This window comes from Sceloporus occidentalis, unplaced genomic scaffold, assembly GCF_023333645.1.
Source record: "Sceloporus occidentalis isolate IW3139 unplaced genomic scaffold, rSceOcc1.0.p SCAF_7, whole genome shotgun sequence".
In the NCBI taxonomy this organism is placed as follows: Eukaryota; Metazoa; Chordata; class Lepidosauria; order Squamata; family Phrynosomatidae; genus Sceloporus; species Sceloporus occidentalis.
Window position 1 is genome coordinate 3,224,978 of NW_028316987.1, and position 16,771 is coordinate 3,241,748.

The 16,771-nt window shown below is 43.0% G+C and overlaps 2 protein-coding genes across 7 annotated transcripts in view; both read right to left on the reverse strand.

Annotated features, from left to right (window-relative positions):
- Positions 1-1,227, reverse strand: part of PDK2 (pyruvate dehydrogenase kinase 2) — a 30,308-nt gene extending 29,081 nt beyond the window's left edge. For both annotated transcript variants that reach the window (XM_089531670.1, XM_089531669.1), the window contains exon 1: positions 993-1,227. In XM_089531670.1, coding sequence (XP_089387796.1) covers positions 993-1,113 — 121 coding nt within the window. In that variant the 5' untranslated portion in view covers positions 1,114-1,227. The remainder of the gene's footprint in view (positions 1-992) is intronic.
- A 2,379-nt stretch (positions 1,228-3,606) lies between these two features.
- Positions 3,607-16,771, reverse strand: part of ITGA3 (integrin subunit alpha 3) — a 79,196-nt gene continuing 66,031 nt past the window's right edge. For 3 of the 5 annotated variants that reach the window (XM_089531672.1, XM_089531671.1, XM_089531676.1), the window contains 3 exons: positions 14,181-14,279; positions 12,319-12,444; positions 3,607-7,459 (listed from right to left, as the gene is read on the reverse strand). In XM_089531672.1, the coding sequence (XP_089387798.1) occupies positions 7,298-7,459; positions 12,319-12,444; positions 14,181-14,279 (387 nt within the window). In that variant the 3' untranslated portion in view covers positions 3,607-7,297. Of the gene's footprint in view, positions 7,460-9,505; positions 9,664-12,318; positions 12,445-14,180; positions 14,280-16,771 lie in introns of all 5 variants that reach the window. The other 2 variants (XM_089531675.1, XM_089531673.1) reach the window with 1 other exon arrangement.

The window sequence follows — 16,771 nt, forward strand, 5'->3', positions numbered from 1 at the left end:
TTGCCCATAGGGAATCATTGGGGAATAATTGTCCTTAGGGGATCATTGGGGAATAATTGTCCATAGGAGATCATTGGGGAATACTTGCCCATAGGGAATCATTGGGGAATAATTGTCCTTAGGGGATCATTGGGGAATAATTGTCCTTAGGGGATCATTGGGGAATAATTGCCCATAGGGGATCATTGGGGAATAATTGCCCATAGGGGATCAATGGGGAATAATTGCCCATAGGGGATCATTGGGGAATAATTGCCCATAGGGGATCAATGGGGAATAATTGCCCATAGGGGATCATTGGGGAATAATTGCCCATAGGGGATCAATGGGGAATAATTGCCCATAGGGGATCAATGGGGAATAATAGACCTTAGGGGATCATTGGGGAATAACTGTCCATAGGGGATCATTGGGGAATAATTGCCCATAGGGGATCAATGGGGAATAATTGCCCATAGGGGATCATTGGGGAATAATTGCCCATAGGGGATCATTGGGGAATAATTGCCCATAGGGGATCAATGGGGAATAATTGCCCATAGGGGATCATTGGGGAATAATTGCCCATAGGGGATCAATGGGGAATAATTGCCCATAGGGGATCAATGGGGAATAATAGACCTTAGGGGATCATTGGGGAATAACTGTCCATAGGGGATCATTGGGGAATAATTGCCCATAGGGGATCAATGGGGAATAATTGCCCATAGGGGATCAATGGGGAATAATTGCCCATAGGGGATCATTGGGGAATAATTGCCCATAGGGAATCATTGGGGAATAATTGCCCATAGGGGATCAATGGGGAATAATAGACCTTAGGGGATCATTGGGGAATAACTGCCTATAGAGAACCAGAATTCTCCAATGATCCCCTATGGGAAATTATTCCCCAATGATCCTCTATGGGCAAGTGGAACCGCGGCAGTTAAAGCGCTATCAACCGGGATTATTCCCCCAGTGCGGATGCGACCTCCTTCCCTTCCACGCACCGAAGTCCAGGAACTGCTTCATGGAGAGCGGCGAGGGCGAGAACTTGCTGAAGTGCTCGATGTACTTGGGGGCCCCGGCCAGCGCCGACTGGCCCTTCATCAGGCACCGCACGAGACGCATCGCGAGGCCTTCCCGGGTCCGGCAGTGCCTGGCCTCCCTCGCCGCCCTCACTGGCCCCTCATCGGGCCGAGGACGAGGCCCGTCCTTCGCCTCAGGAGCCTCCTGTGGCAGCCGCGGCGGAGCCCGCTGCCGGCCAATCCGCGGCCAAGGCCCGCCCACTTTGACAGCAGCCAGCCAATCGCGGAAGAAAAACAAGGCGCCCCAGCCAATGGGAAGCAACTATGGCAAAAGGGGGCGGGGAAAGAAGCTCGCTGGCTTTCTGGAGGCGCCCCATTAACCCCTCCCTGGCCGCGGGGTTGGGGCGGCAATAACAAGACTATTACGTCAGAGCCAGCGTGGCGTAATGGTTTGAGCGTTGGACTGTGGCTCTGGAGGTCAGGGTTCGATTCCCAGCTCGGCCCTGAAGCCCACCACTGAGGCAATGGCCAATCTCCTCTGAAAAAAACCTTTGAAGAAAACAGAAGGATAGGGCTGCCATTAAGCCGGAAATGAAGACCCCGCAACAAACTGACTAGTGGCAAAGTACAATGACATCTAAAGTCCACAAGATACTGATACCTTTATGAGGACAACCAAAGTGCACAAAATAAATACACATGACCTCCCCTGATTATAAAATATAATTCCTATAATCCTTGCTCAACAGGGAAACCCACTGAGCTGACTTTGGGCAAGTCACACTCTCTTAGCCTCAGAGGGTGGCAATGGCAAACCCCCTCTGAAGAACATTGTTGCTATCACAGCCAAACATTGTTGCTGTCATATCCCTGGGCCACCTTGTTGTGGCAAACATACACACACACACATTAAAGGAAGCCTTTTTTCAAAGATATGGCCATGTTATTCTGTAGAATAAAGAAGCCTTCGTAGACTAAAGTCTACTTCCTCAGATGCATCTGAGGAAAATAGACTGAAGTCTACGAAAGGTCATGCTGCCAGCTTCCTTTATTTCAGTCAGTCTCAAAGTTGCTACAAGATCTCTCTGCATACCACGTATTTTGTGCATTTTGGTGGGCCAATAAAGGTCTTTTGTGTGTGGGTGTGGATTTTGGGTGTTATCATACTTTGCTACACGGCCAACATGGCTACCTCTGGATACGATAACAACAAAGTGTGTGTGTGTTGTGCAAATATGGATGATAATTATAATCAGAGGTGTCATTAGGGGGTGCGGGAGGTTTGGCGGCAGACATCCTAAGGGGTGTGCGTGTGTGACACCACTGGTCCCCAAACATTTGTTGTTGTTTAGGCAGAAATAGCTGTGGCGTTCACTTACGTCCCTTTGAAGAGATGGTGTAAGGTGGGGCCATAAGTTGAAGCTGGTCATGAGAGTCAATAATAATAATAATAATTATTATTATTATTATTATTATTATTATTACCCTGCTCTTCAACCAAAAGTGTATCAAAGCAGCTTACAAATTGTTAGACATTTAGACATCAGGTTATGTTCTTTTGCCCCACAGAAATGTTCGGAGTTTATCACACAGGAGGAATTTCTAATTTCGAATGAAAAGAAAGTGGGGCCAGAACACATTTATGTGAATTCGCTAGTTCAGCGAATTTACGTGAATTCGAATTGCGTTCGAACTGACTTCCCATTGCCCGAAAATAGCTTGCCATTGCCTGAAATTGCGTGTGATCACCTCTCATGCAATCAGGTGAAACCTCATGATTGTGTTCGGACTGACTTCCCATTGACCAAAATAGCATGTGGTAGTCTATCATGCAACAATGTTAAACCCCATGATTGTGTTCGGACTGACTTCCCATTGCCCAAAATTGTGTGTGGTAGTCTATCATGCAACAATGTTAAACCCCATGATTGCGTTCAGATTGCCATTGGATTATACTTCCAATTTCCCCTGTCTGATAACATCCATGGTTGGATAGTGAGATCTTTACCTTCAAGGCAGCGAGGGAGTCCATTAAGAAAAAACAGTCAGCCATCCATATCCACAGATACTTGATCCACCGATTCAAGCATCCACATCTTGAAAATATTTGCAAAATATAAGGGTCGCCATTTTACTATCCACTGTATTTAATTTTAATGGAACTTGATCATCCACAAATTTTGTTATCTGCAAACCCCAGTGGATACCAAGGGCTCATTGTAAGTTCTTTTTAAAAATGAAAAACCGTTTGAATTTATGACCATTCCCTTAGATTTTTTTAAAATAATTAACATTACCTGCATTTCCATCCCTTTCAGATGTGGTCCTTTGGGATTTATTAGCTACGTGTGGGTAAATTTGGCATGTTTCTTGTTAAAGAACTCCAATTCAGTTTTGGGTACTCTCTGTGTGTCACCTTTTTATCGAACTTCATCCTCCCATGAAGATGAACAAACACTAAACATCCTGAGAATTTATCTTTAGGACACCAACAATATATATATATATATATATATATATATATATATATATACACACACACACACACACACACACACACACACACACACACAAAACAGAAGTCGCAAATTACAAATCAGTGTCAATTTTTTTTATTCATAAAATAACCCCTCAAGCTTATTTACAACCAAGGCACAATGATTTTAAGACCTCCAGTACCATAAACCGTGATATATTCCAATCAAGAACAAATATATATATACGGTATATATAATTTATTTATGTACACATGGGTAAAGATAGGTACATTCTTAATAATTTAATATACAGCTGGGAGATGGGGAACAAGCCACAGAAGGCAGACATGATGTGACCATCACCGTTCAGAGCTTGGTGCTAAGTTAACAAAGCACTAGCTTGACTGTGACATTTAAGCAGTTTGTTCCCCTTTCAATGAAATTTTAACACAGACCAGTTAGGCCCTGATTTTAACTCGTGTTTTGTACAATTTACATCACCAGCAACCTCTTCTTTGTGACAGATTAATACATACATGACCAGAAATCCAGAAAACTGGCCAACCTTCTGAATGTAGATACAGTATGTGAACCTTGAAAATGTATATCTGCCTTTATACAGTTGGCCTCCCCTATCTACTTATTCACAGATTCAACCCTCTATGGCTTGAAAATATTAGCAAAAATATAAATTCCAAAAAAGCAAACCTTCATTTTGCCATTTTTATATAAGTGAGACCGTTTTACTATACCACTGTATTTACTAGAACCAAGCATCCATGGATTTTGGTATCCATGGGGCATCCTGGAACTAAACTCCAGCAGATACCAAAGGCCCACTGTACAATGCCATGTTAACTTCTTTTGAGTAAGACATGAGTAAGGGTCATTCGGTTGTAATAATGAACAGTGTTTTCCACATATCCTTCCCAACAGCCCAGGATATGAAAGGCATATGCTCCTTGGAAAGATTGGCACTGTTCACTTTGGCCATATACAGAAGCAGTTGCCCAGTCTAGACCATCCTCTTGCATTTGAGACCAACTTTTCAAGATTCAAAACGGCAGCCAAAAAGTGGGCATGGGTTGAGGCATGCCTTCCCTTTTTTGGATGTCCATTTGGCTTCCACCGAAGTAGAGACAGTTGTCTCCTGTCCATCCCTTCCCTTTTTTCACAGGCACTTCTTAATTTCTAAAATGAGAGCTGTCAGGCATTAAGCCTCCCTACACTCTCTGTAAGCAGAAAATGCACCTTCCCCGATCCATTCCTTCCCATGCATGTGGGAGCTGGCTGATGTGGCTTAATTGGGAGACACCTCACATATCCTCATAGCCACTAATCTTTAAAGTCACATGTTCCACAGAGGAGAATTGACCCCAGAAACATATTCTGGGGCTGGGTTCTCTCTCTCTCTCTCTCCCTGTGTGTGTGTGTGTGTGTAAGTGCCTTCGAGTCACCTGTCAACTTATGGCGACATCATAAATTTCTGTCAGTGCAACTGCTGGGGTCCAACAACCCTTGTCAGCAACTCAAACGAGTCCTGGGGTTAAATCAGACCCTTGGAGCAGAGCTGGCAAATTTCCAGAAGCTGAAGCGTGGCTCCCAGAGTCCAACTGGGATGACAGCAACTGGATGTCTTCCAGGAACTGCAGCAATGCAGGAACCTCCAGGGACACACAGCAAACCGATGCTGTAGCTTCTTCTGATGAACCACCAGAGAAACAAGAGTCCCCAAAGCGCTCTTTATTCACAGTGCTATAATACAAAACTAGATCTCTCAAATTCCACAACATACCAATCCAACTCCTACTTCAAACCCACACCACACCCTTGCAACCCCTGGGTTTATATAGTCTCCAGACCATGTGGTCTCCCAAACCCAGTGAGTTCAGGTGTGTAGCCATGTCATGTGTCTCCTGTGCAATCCTGACACGTTTCATCATCCATGGCTACGTGCACTTGGACACTGAAGAGTCCTTGACACAATGAGCTTCAGCTGTGCTAAATCAACCTTGCCACTCTGCTGAATGCTCATGGCCAAACACACACACACATCAAGCATTTCCCTGTGTGCTGTGTTTTAACCCTGTTTAACCTCCCTCTCCTAACAAGCTACTATGATTATTACAGCTAAACTGGGGAAGGAGAAGAAAAGCAAACGTGTGGAGAATGGTTACCCAAAGGTCATTGCATTAAAATCCTGTGGGCCCTTACTCTATTTCACCATTGTCCCTAAAGTATAGCAAGAGACAGCTCCACATTATTTCATATATGATAGGAAGAGATTTCTGTTTGTTTGTTTGTTTGTATTAATGCTGCACCCTCCCTACTTTTCAAGCTTAGAAGAATTCTCAGTGCTCCTTCAGTAGCAGGATTACAGTAGTGGTAAAACTACCCACTCTCTCCAACAAAAGGTGGAGAAGGTTTCAGAAACAGTGATGAAAAAGATTCAGTAGTTCTGAGCAGAGCAGAAGCTCCGGTGGCAATAAATCCAGTGTTAATTATAGCAGTATGAGGTTGGGGAGAAGGACAATTACAGTCAATGGGTTTTTCCCATCCAGGTGATTGATGCTTAGTAGTTTGTAAAAAGGCAGGGGTGGTGATGAGGATGAGACCAAGGGTGAATCTTTACCAAGAGGCAAAGGGAAAAATGTAGACATTAATAGCTGAACTGAGAAAACATAAAACCAAAAGCAGGGGGACTGTGTATTAGACAGAAGACTGTTTGAGAAAAGTAAAACAGCTTTGCATGCACACATCTGCATTGGCAATTGACTTTGCACAAACAGCACGCATAGCTACCCTTGCACAGGTACAAGTGTTTACATACAAGTGGGGTCTTGCCCAAGCATCTGACACGAAAAATTGGCTTAATTTTGCACAGCTTGGTACATGTGAGAGCCAGCAAAATCCCAAATGCTGCAAAAAAGCATGATCTGATACAAGTAGGCATATTATAGTGACTTGATAGGACTGTTATAATAAAGGAGTGGGGACTAGGAGGGAGGCATCGCTATATTGTAGAGAATATGCCTTCTGTGCAAATGGCCCCAGGTTCAATGTCCAGCATCTCTGGGTAGGTCTGAAAAAGGTAGCCCCTTGCCAGAAACCCTGCAAAGCTGCTGCCGATCAGTTGAGACAATATAAGCTAAATGGACCAATGGTCTGATTCAGTAGGTTACCTTCTCTGTTGCTACATGCTGGCATTAACAGACAGCTTTCCTAAGTGTTCACATGAGCAGCAAAAATCTTGTGAAAGTCCAGAGAATGGTTTGAAGGCACATGACACAGTTCTACTGCTAAGCAGATTTGGTTTCGTAAGCTGTCAGGGGGGCATCAATGCAATAAATAATAATTATAAAAATAATCTCATGAAATCACAATAGTATCCAAGAAGCTGCAGGCGAAAAAGAAGAATGTTTTTGTGTTGTGCTTAGGCACTGTTGTGTATTTGCTTATATACTTCCAGTGCAAAGCTACGCTGATTTTCATACCTGCCCCTATTCACCGAGAAATGTAATTCCCAAAACCCTGGTGGCAGGCAATGGTTAAAAAGGAATCCATCAGTGCAAATAAAATGGCTTCCCCTTTGTGCCTTATGTTCCACAAATGTCTAGCAGGTCCATTTTGGAAAAGTTATTTTTTCTCCCTAAGATTATATGCAGAAAGTTTTAGGTCATCATCACTGACCTAGGTCACATAACTTAGTTTACATAACAGTTCCTCTGTTGGTCCAGTGCTATTTACAAAAGAAAGCCAAGAAGCCCATGAGTGCGACGAAGAGGGCCAAGGAATTGTGGGGAGCAGGCATCAGTAGTATCGTCCCGTCTCTTGCCAGTTTGTCACCCATTGTTTCTTGTGCTTCCGAGGCAGGAACCCACCAGCCGGCTGGTAGCGCTCCTCCTGACGGATCCGGATGGCGTGGTATTTGGGCATGATTCGATAGTAGCGGGTTCGCTTAAAGAAATTGCACTATGTGGAGAGAAAGAGGGAAAGGGAAAAGATGTGTTAGAGTGAGGAAATAAAGCACACAAAAACCAAGCTTGAGAATTCAAGTGGTGAGAATAGTCTGAGAGCAGAGGAAAGAAGAAAGAGTAGAAAAGGTTTTACTTGCCCAAAGAAGGAAGAAGATAGCAAATAGAGCCAATGTATTTGACCATTTTCCTGTGGTGGTTGAAAGGCTATTGGGATAAGGATGGGGAAAGTGCAGCCATGGGCTCCATATGTCTCCCAACCTCTTTTTCTGAGACCCAAAACAAAGGTGGAAAAGTACCCCAAATCACAGCGTGGAGTGGCATTATTTTAATACACGCTACCACTCAAAAGTAGTTTAAAATTGAAAAAGAACTGTTGAAAACCAGTCAGAAAAAGAAGGAAGTAAAAAACAGGTTGAACATTTTGGCCAAATTTTGGCTCTACAGCCCACTGAGGAGTTTTGGGGGTAAAAATGGGTCCCTGCCTCAGTCTGCCTTAAGGCTCAATACTGGGTTGAAAAGTGAAGCAGAGAGATTGGGAGTAAGTTATTTATAATGAATTTCTTTTTAAATATTGAAGGTATAACTTAGAGAGGCACTTCTTTTGTAGCCCAACTGTGTGTTTTCATTACATTTCAAAAGAAAAGCAATGTAGCTACTTTTAGAAGCTATTTTAAAAGCCATTTTTAGAGGCATTTGATAAGTTTTGTTTCTTTGTTTTCTTTATTATTATTTGCCAATTACTATCCCACCTCTGCTGGTTCTGCCATCTCAACACCACATCAAAATGGTCATTTGGATCCAGAAAGTGGACGGAGGGGAAATGAGATTCAAAAGAGAAAGATCTTGGTCACAGCAGTGGGTGCCATCTTTGAAGCCACCCAAGAAACAGCTGGTTATTAAAGCCTAGGAAAAGAAAACTTTTTGAGTTAATAGCAACCCAGAACAGGTAACGCTGAGAGGCCCGACAGGCTGACGCCTGGTGGAGAGCATTTAATGTGTTGTGTGAGAAACATGTTTTGAGGGTGGTTACCCCTTTGGGGACAGAGGTGCTGTCTAGTTGGGTAATACCTGGTGTTTGATAAGGCTGGCCTTCAGAATTTGGAGGCTTCTCTGAAATGTGGCTACTGGACCTGGAGTTAAAGAAGCCATAATTCAAAGCACCAGCTTTTCTAGGTTCTACATGTAGCAGCATTCTGTGCCAAAACTAGCAGCCAGATCCAGTAGCACAAACCACAACCACTGAAGATGCCTTTTTTCCCTAAGAAGGAAGTTATGTGGTACTTGGTGTTGCTGCTGTGTGCCTTCAAGTCATTTCTGACTTATGGCAACCCTAAGTCAGGGTGTTCCTGGCAAGATTTGTTTAGATGAAGCTTGCCATTGCCTTCTCCTGAGGCTGAGAGCATGTGACATGCCCACGGTCACCCAGTAGATTTCATGTCTAAGTGGAAATGTGAACCCTGATCTTCAGAGTCGCAGTCCAACACTAAAACCACTACGTCACATTGGCTCTGTGTCACCTTAAGCTTTCTTGCACATCTTTGCCTACCATAAAAACAAATATTATTTTCCTCAGAATTGTGTTTTTGTTTAAAAGGCAAATAGATATATTTTCAGCGTAATGAGAATCAAGACTTTCTCTGAGTGCAGACATCCTACTTCCCCCCAATGGGAAGACTCGGGTATTTGCTAATAGATGATAGCTCAATGGTAGAGCACATGCTTTACAATCAGGAAACAGTGGAGCAGTTTGAGATCTGGGCATCTCCAGTTAAAAGGATCAGGCATGAGGTGATGGGGAAGACCTCTCCCTACGTGAAACCCTAGAGAGCCACTGTGAGCCAGAACAGACAAAACTGGACTAAGTATGAGTCTAGTAGCTAGGTGTAATGTAGCCAAATAAAAGCTGTTGTCATATCTAAATTCCATTTTCCTTGCCTCAACATTGGACTATAGCTCTCCAAGCCAGGGTCTTTGGGAAAGGGTCAAGAGAAGTGACGAGTTGACAGAGATAGCCCCAGCCACCCATCCCACAAAGATTTACCAAGATACAGGGCAAAGGGGTGGGCAGTGTCCTCCCCAAAACAGGAACTAGTAGCTGTCGGTCAGCCGCTTAGTTTCAGATGGCTGGATCTTCATCATGGCTTTATGGCTCTTGGCCTCGTACATGGCTCGTGTGCTTGCCCTCCGGAAGAAGCCACACTATGAGGAAGCAGGGGTCAAAGTCAGGTGCAACAAGGAAAAAACATGAGTTGAGGGGTGTGTGCGTGGGGGGGGGAGGCAGATTTTGGCAAAAGTCCTCTTTTTGATGACAGTCCCCCAAATCCACCAACCAGCAAAGGTACAGCATGCTAGCTGTGGGATAGTAGGTGATGAAGTCCAAAGAAAGGATCTTGCCAAGCTCTAGGGAAATAAACACCCAGCTCAAGTGCTCCAGCCTTTTTGGCCCAAAAGCCATCACACTAAAGGCTTGCTGCATTATATGAGTGTAAGCCAAGAAAATATGGCACTGGTATGAGAAGTTAGGTAAAGCTAGACTCTTGCTTGTCACAAGATCTTTCACTGGCAAAGATTCATGATTCTGGCCTTTGTAGAGGCTTCCATGAGACTGTCATTCTATGGCAGCCTTTCTCGGCCCATTGTCCTCCTATAATCACTATGCGCAGGGACGTAGCTAGGATTTTAGGAAGGGGGGGGATCCAGACTAAGTGCCACCATTATAATGGGGCTTGAGTGCGGCGGCGCAGCAGCACACAGCATTCATTTTTCTAACGGAAGGGGGGGTCCGGACGCCCAGAACACCCCCCCTGGCTACGTCCCTGCTATGCGCCATGAACAGTGCTTGAGGATAGTGGAAGTCTCGTATATTCCTAAAAGTCTGGCAAGTGTCAGGTTGGGGAAGGTTGCTCTCTGTAAAAATCTCCAAGCATAATTCATAGGAAGTTGTTCAATGGCACTAACGAATATGGCTAACAGAAAAGATGTCATACTCAGTGGTAAAAGAAACTCCAGAGAACTCAAGGCCTCTTTTTATACCACTCTCTTAATGAGAGAACAAGTGTACTGAAGACTCCTTCTTCCTTGTACTTGGCTTCAGAAGAAGGAATCTTTCTTCAACAGCCAGTGCAGAAATCCTTAGAGTGCACCTCTGACATTGATTTAATGTTTAACTTTGTTCCATACACTGTCACTTGCAACACACCAACTGGCACTGAGCAGGTTGATGGGGCTGCTAGTAATAGTGGTGTGGGTTTCATCCCCTCTGGCACTGGCTGTTTTCCCATTTTCATAGTAAAAGAAGTAACCATCACAGCAAATGAGATACACTTGCCAACCCATCCCAGTTATATCTGGCTAGGTATTTCTGGAAGGTATTATACAGAAAAATCTCAAAGGAACCTATTCTCATCCCTAGCAATAGCAATACAACTAGAGCATGTTAAACAACTAACAATCTGCTGTCCTTTCAGAACATCAAAAACCTGCTGGTGCTTCACTCTCCTTAACAGAAAGGCTGGGCCTGAATGGAACGCAGTATTAGTGAAGACATGGATCAAGGTAAGATAGTACAACTAAGTTTTGCAAGTGATTTCCAGCTCACATATTGGAAAAGTTCCACTTTTGGACTACAGCTTCCAGAATCCTTGAGACAGCATGTCCAATTTAGTCCAAACAAGTAACTTTCCCCAAGTTCTGCTCAAGGCATGGTTGCTTTACAAGCTTTGGAATACCTTATAAAGGTACTTGTTATAGCGACTTCTAGGGACAGAAGGTATACTTCCTTTTTCTGGGGGCCAATAAGGGCTTGCAAAGGTTACTTTTTTGAATGACCAGCCCTAGCGTCCTCCTGCTGGCATAGCTAGCATCCATACTGATGAGGGAATTCTGGGAGTTGTCATTTAAAAAATTCATTTCTCTGAGACCAACATGAGTGAGAGGGAGTGGGAAGGGCACAGCCATTTACACATTCCCTTGGTGACAAGAGTATTTCATGAGCTGCCTACAGAAAATAGCCAGCCATGGATTTTGGCCAAGCCTCAGGTAGGTACATTACCCAGCAGGTTCAAGGTCTCACGCTGGACTCTGTCCCTCAGCAGCAAACTACTGGACAAACCTAAACGAGTCACTGACCAGTTGCATCACCAATGCCTGATATTCAGGGCCCAGAAAAGTTATTTTATTGAACTATGCTCTCAGAATTCCAAACTGGCTGGGGGATTCTGGGAAATAGTGCGAAAAAGCAACTTTTCTAAGCTTTGCTGAAAAACTGCACAATTTTGTCCTAAGAATTCACTTGATGCCTGTATTAATTAGGGTCTAAATATAGCTTCCTAACAGCCCAACCAGCTTCTCCATGAAGCAAAATAAGGGTACTGAGGCTTCACTGGCTGTGCTCCAGAATTACATGCTCACACTCAATGTCAAAGACACATCCTAACTCAGAGCAGATATTACGTCACTGGCTAAAGCTGAGTATCACAAAGTGTCTCTTCTGACTGGCCCACTGCAAACTGGCCTGGCTAGCTTTTTGCTCTAGCTTTAATGCATAAACATTTTGTTCTCAGCTGAGATCAACACACCTCCTGGCCGATCAAGATATTTATGTCAGTCCTGAAAATCTGCTCCAGCATTCAGACTTCCTACAGGCAACTGTTTTGTTTATTTTTCTTTCCTACAGGTCTGCTATGGGAGTAGCTGGCAGCTTTGAAGCGACCAGTTACAGATTGTTTTTCTTGGAAACAATATTATTCCTCTGTGTAGCTTGTGGATTCTGGGAGTTTCTGACCAAAAACAGGAACATTCCTAAGGACAGGTTTTTCCTGCCTCCTTAGTTAAAAAAAAAATCTCTCTCCTCACCTTCCACAGTAGTAAGACTATGATTCCCAAAAGCAGAAGTCCAGCCGCAACTGCAGTCAACACCAGCCACAGCTCAAGTTCAGCTGGCTGCTCTTCGCTCAACTCAGAATCAATGTTCACAGTATACTAAAGGAAGGACACAAAAAACAAAAACAAAAGAAGGTATGCTATTAAGGAGAAAAGGCACGAGAAAGTGTAATCTGGATGGGGTGAAATGTAGGCACACAAATTGTTTAAATCTAGAAAACCTGAGAACAGCAGCCCAGAATTGTATGAACAATACCATACATTTATTATTATTGTAATTTGCCATCAAATCAGTGTTGACTTGTGGTGATGCTCTGAATAAGTAATCTCTAAGCTCTGCTGAGGTCTGGCAAACTCTGGTCCATGGCTTCCTTGGACGATCCATCTCTAATGTGGTTGTCCTCTTTTTCTACTGCCTTCTACTTAAACCATGTATATACAGCTTGAAATACTTAGAATCATAGAATCATAGATTTGGAAGAGACCGCAAGGGCCTTAGTCTTTCGGACTGCAATTCTCCGAAATGCAAAGGGGTGTTTAGGGAGTTCTGGTCTATATATACTTTTTCAAGCTCTACACTTAAGTTAGATATTATATAAAGCAGAAAGTTAATAATACTAATACTAATACTTGGCATTTATATATCATTTTTCCTAAATGTGCAGATCACTTCATTAATATTTTTGGTGAAATTTACAGGAGCATTGCAAAGTAGGCCAGTATTATTGTTTCCATATTGCAGATATTAGTAGATGAATGGCATTTCATCTTGCTATAAATACACATGTCTGGATCATAGCAATTTGGTTTAGTTTAAACTAGATAGAGCCTCAGTTGGATTCCAGCTGGACACCTCAGTAGCTGGCCACCTCCCGTACTGCAAGTGGCTACTGAGCTATTCTCATTCCAATATCCCTATGATTGGAGCTACTAAAGCCCTACAAGGTTTGGGTGCAGGTTACCTATGGGATTGCCTCCTCTCATATAATCCGCCCCAGACATTCAGGTCCTCTGCAGGACATTTACTTCAACCAGCCAGGCCTAGACTGGCAACTGTTATTCAGATGACATTTTCATCAGCCACCCTAGACTGTGGAACGACCTGCAGGGAGAGATTTGACAGCTAAATATGCTGTCTGAATTTTAAAAAGAGTATGAAAGACCTTCTTCTTCTGGCATGCATACACAGTGGATTTTAAACTATGAATTTTACATTAGGATATTTTAATGTATGCTGGATGATTTTAATGTGTCCTATATTTATATGTTTTATCAGGTTTTTTAACAGTGGTTAACAGTGTTCTTACACTCTTTAAATGGTTTTATGTGTTTTAATCTATATTATACCTTGACTCAAGTCAAGGTAGGTAAGACATATAATTTATTATTATTATTATTATTATTATTATTATTATTATTATTATTATTTGTTTTACCAAATTAGCAAAGTAGATGTTCAAAGGTGTGGTAAAATAACCAAAGTTAAGCAGGGTGGTCAAAGATAATTTGCTGCCTCAGGTGAAGCATAAAACGGCAACCCCCCGCCATTCCACATACAGTGGTCAAACAGACTGATAGTGCATCACCAGCATCCTCCATTACACATGAGGCAGTTTAAGGGTTGCAGGATAATCTGTGGAGTTACATAGCTTTCTCTAACATGGCTTGTTCCTGCAGCATCCGCCATGTAATAAAGCTGCTTTGCTTTGTCTTATGGCAGTAGAAGCCCTACATGGAAGCGATAGGGAGATGGAGTCGTCTACAGGATGATGCTTCAATGCAGCTGGCAGGGGTTGGACTTTGTGACTGAGCCATATGAATCCAATTGTACTCACCCACACTGTGTCATTTTTCATGTTGATTGTGGATATATTTGTCCTGAGAAACAGCGTGGCTCGCCCAGTCACCTTCACACGGTCAAAGTCATGGTAATCCTACATTTCCAGGAGGATGGAAGAAAAGGATGAACATTCCCCTCTATTGTATTTTGAACATATGTACCTATATTTATTATCCATATAATACTTAGAAAGGCTTAGATGATTTATATTGATTATGAATATGATCATGGTTGATGATAACCATGGTCTATATATCCCAGGTCTGTCTCTACTGTGACTCAGAGCCTTAAAAAGTTACTTATATGCACTACTATTTCCAAAGTCCTCCAGCGAGCAGAGCCACTGACGATGTTGACAGAAGGGACTTTGGGAACTGTAATCCTCAAGAGTACATTTTTAAAGCTCTTCTCTAACTGGTAATGGCATCCTTTTCTAACCCTGCCCTTGGACCGTCTTAATGGAAAAGTGAAGGCCAGAACTTGGGCCCCTCTGCAAACAAAGAATGTGGTCAGCCCAACTTTTTGTCACTGCAGTAGAAACTACAAGATCCGGGATAATAATCTTCTGAGATGAAAAGTTAACATAAATCCTAAAGGCAAGGAAAAGAAATCCTTCCCTGTAGGATGCTTCCATTAATTGCTTTCTTTTAAAACTAAGGCCCTATACAGATAGGCCAAAATAAAGCTGCTTCAGGTCACTTTGGAGGTATGGAGTTTCCACACTCCTTAGGACTGGAGTGTGGCTTTGGTGCAGCTTCTGGACTCTTAGGACGCATGTATCATTTAAACAGCATACCTCCAAAGTGACTCGAAGCAGGTTTATTTTGGCCTGTCTGTATCAGGCCTATTTTAGGAAATGAAATATCTACAGCAGGTAGACGAACTATGGTTCTTCAGATGTTGCAGGGGTACAACGTCCACCATCCTTAGAACATGGGCTATATTATAGTATATAGGGTGGGAGGGTATGCAAGATGAAGACTCAACAAATGGAAATGAGAAATCTCCCAGGTTCAGGGGTTTCCCAGCAGACAATGAGCACTAATCAAGCAGACATTTATCCTCTTTTGCATATCCTCCTACCCTGAGGCTTGCCATTAGCAACAGAACAATACGCATGCAAATCACTCCTGCCTTCCCAGGTCACACAGTATATATATACCCAACTCCTTTCCAGGCAAGCATTCTCTGAAGATGCCAGCCACAGATGCTGGCGAAATGTCTGGAAGAAACTCTTCTAGAACATGGCCACATAGCCCAAAAACTCCACAAAAAACTATGGATGCCGGTCATGAAAGCCTTCAACTCCACATGGGCTATATTGTTTTTCAGATGTGTTGGCGTCAATGAGAAATAGTGTGACATTAATCCGAATGCAAAGTCGACAAAACACACTCCTTTTTACTTTCAGCAAGTTCCCAAAAGTAAAAAAGAATGGTTTTTGTTGACTTTGCATTTGGATTAATGTAGCATTATTTCTCACTAAAAATTACCCACTTTTGTGTGTTATTTCTAATTTGTGTTTGGGTTAACTCCAAACATCATGTGAAAAACAACCTGGTTTTACAGGCTTTTTTCACTTTAAATCAAATTTGTACATGGGATCCGTCCCATGTGATAAACTCCTTAGAGAAGAAATCTGTAGCTGTTACATCTGATCAGCATGCATGGGAAAAAATTGTTTCAGTTCACTTTGAATAATTTACCAAAATTCACAAAGTTCTATTTATTCAGGAGAGGAAGAGCAGGAGTTGTAAATATCTGAAAGCAGGAGAAAGTGAAAGTGACAGATACTCCCAACTCTATTTTTAAGACACACTTCACAAAATTACCTTCCAAGTTCCTTCCTGATGCAACATATTTCCAAACATATTCAAAATCACATGTCAGAATGCTATATTTCTGTGGTTCTCAAACTTTGACCTTCCTGATGTTTTAGACTTCAGCTTTCCAAATCCCCTTCTCGTCGACCTTACTTGGTCTGGGGCTTCTGGAAATAAGAATCTGAAAGTTGGAGCTTGTGGGAACTGAAGCCCAAAACAAAAGAAAAATTGAGAATATTTTGGATCAAAGTTTTTTTCTTGGAGGATGCCTAATAAAGGTTGAATGAAATGAAATTCCTGGAGGAAACACAGAAGCAAACTTTAAGCAGAGGGTCAGGGACCTTGTAGCAGCTTTGAGACTAACTGTGCTATTATAGCATAAGCTTTTGTAGACTATGGGGGGATACAGATGGGCGGCTCCATTGCGCCGATTTTTGCCCCTTGTCGGCGCTATGCCAACCCCACAACACAGCACCAACATGCGCCCTAAAAAGAAGCCACCTAAAGCGGCTTCTTTTTAGGAGCGCCATAATGGAGCTTGCGTGTATTGACGTCACCACTTCTGGCGAGTGCCGTTTGGATGCATGAACGCCCATGCGTCATCGGCGTGTGCCCTGTGTGGGCGGGGCACCAGCAAGATGGTGCATGGGCTTCGCTAGAAGGGCGTATGGACGCCTAGCCCTCCGGAGCCCTAAACTCAGCTCTATGATGATGCCTTTGGCCATCTGTATCGGGCATTGGTCTACTTTCTCAGATGGATAAG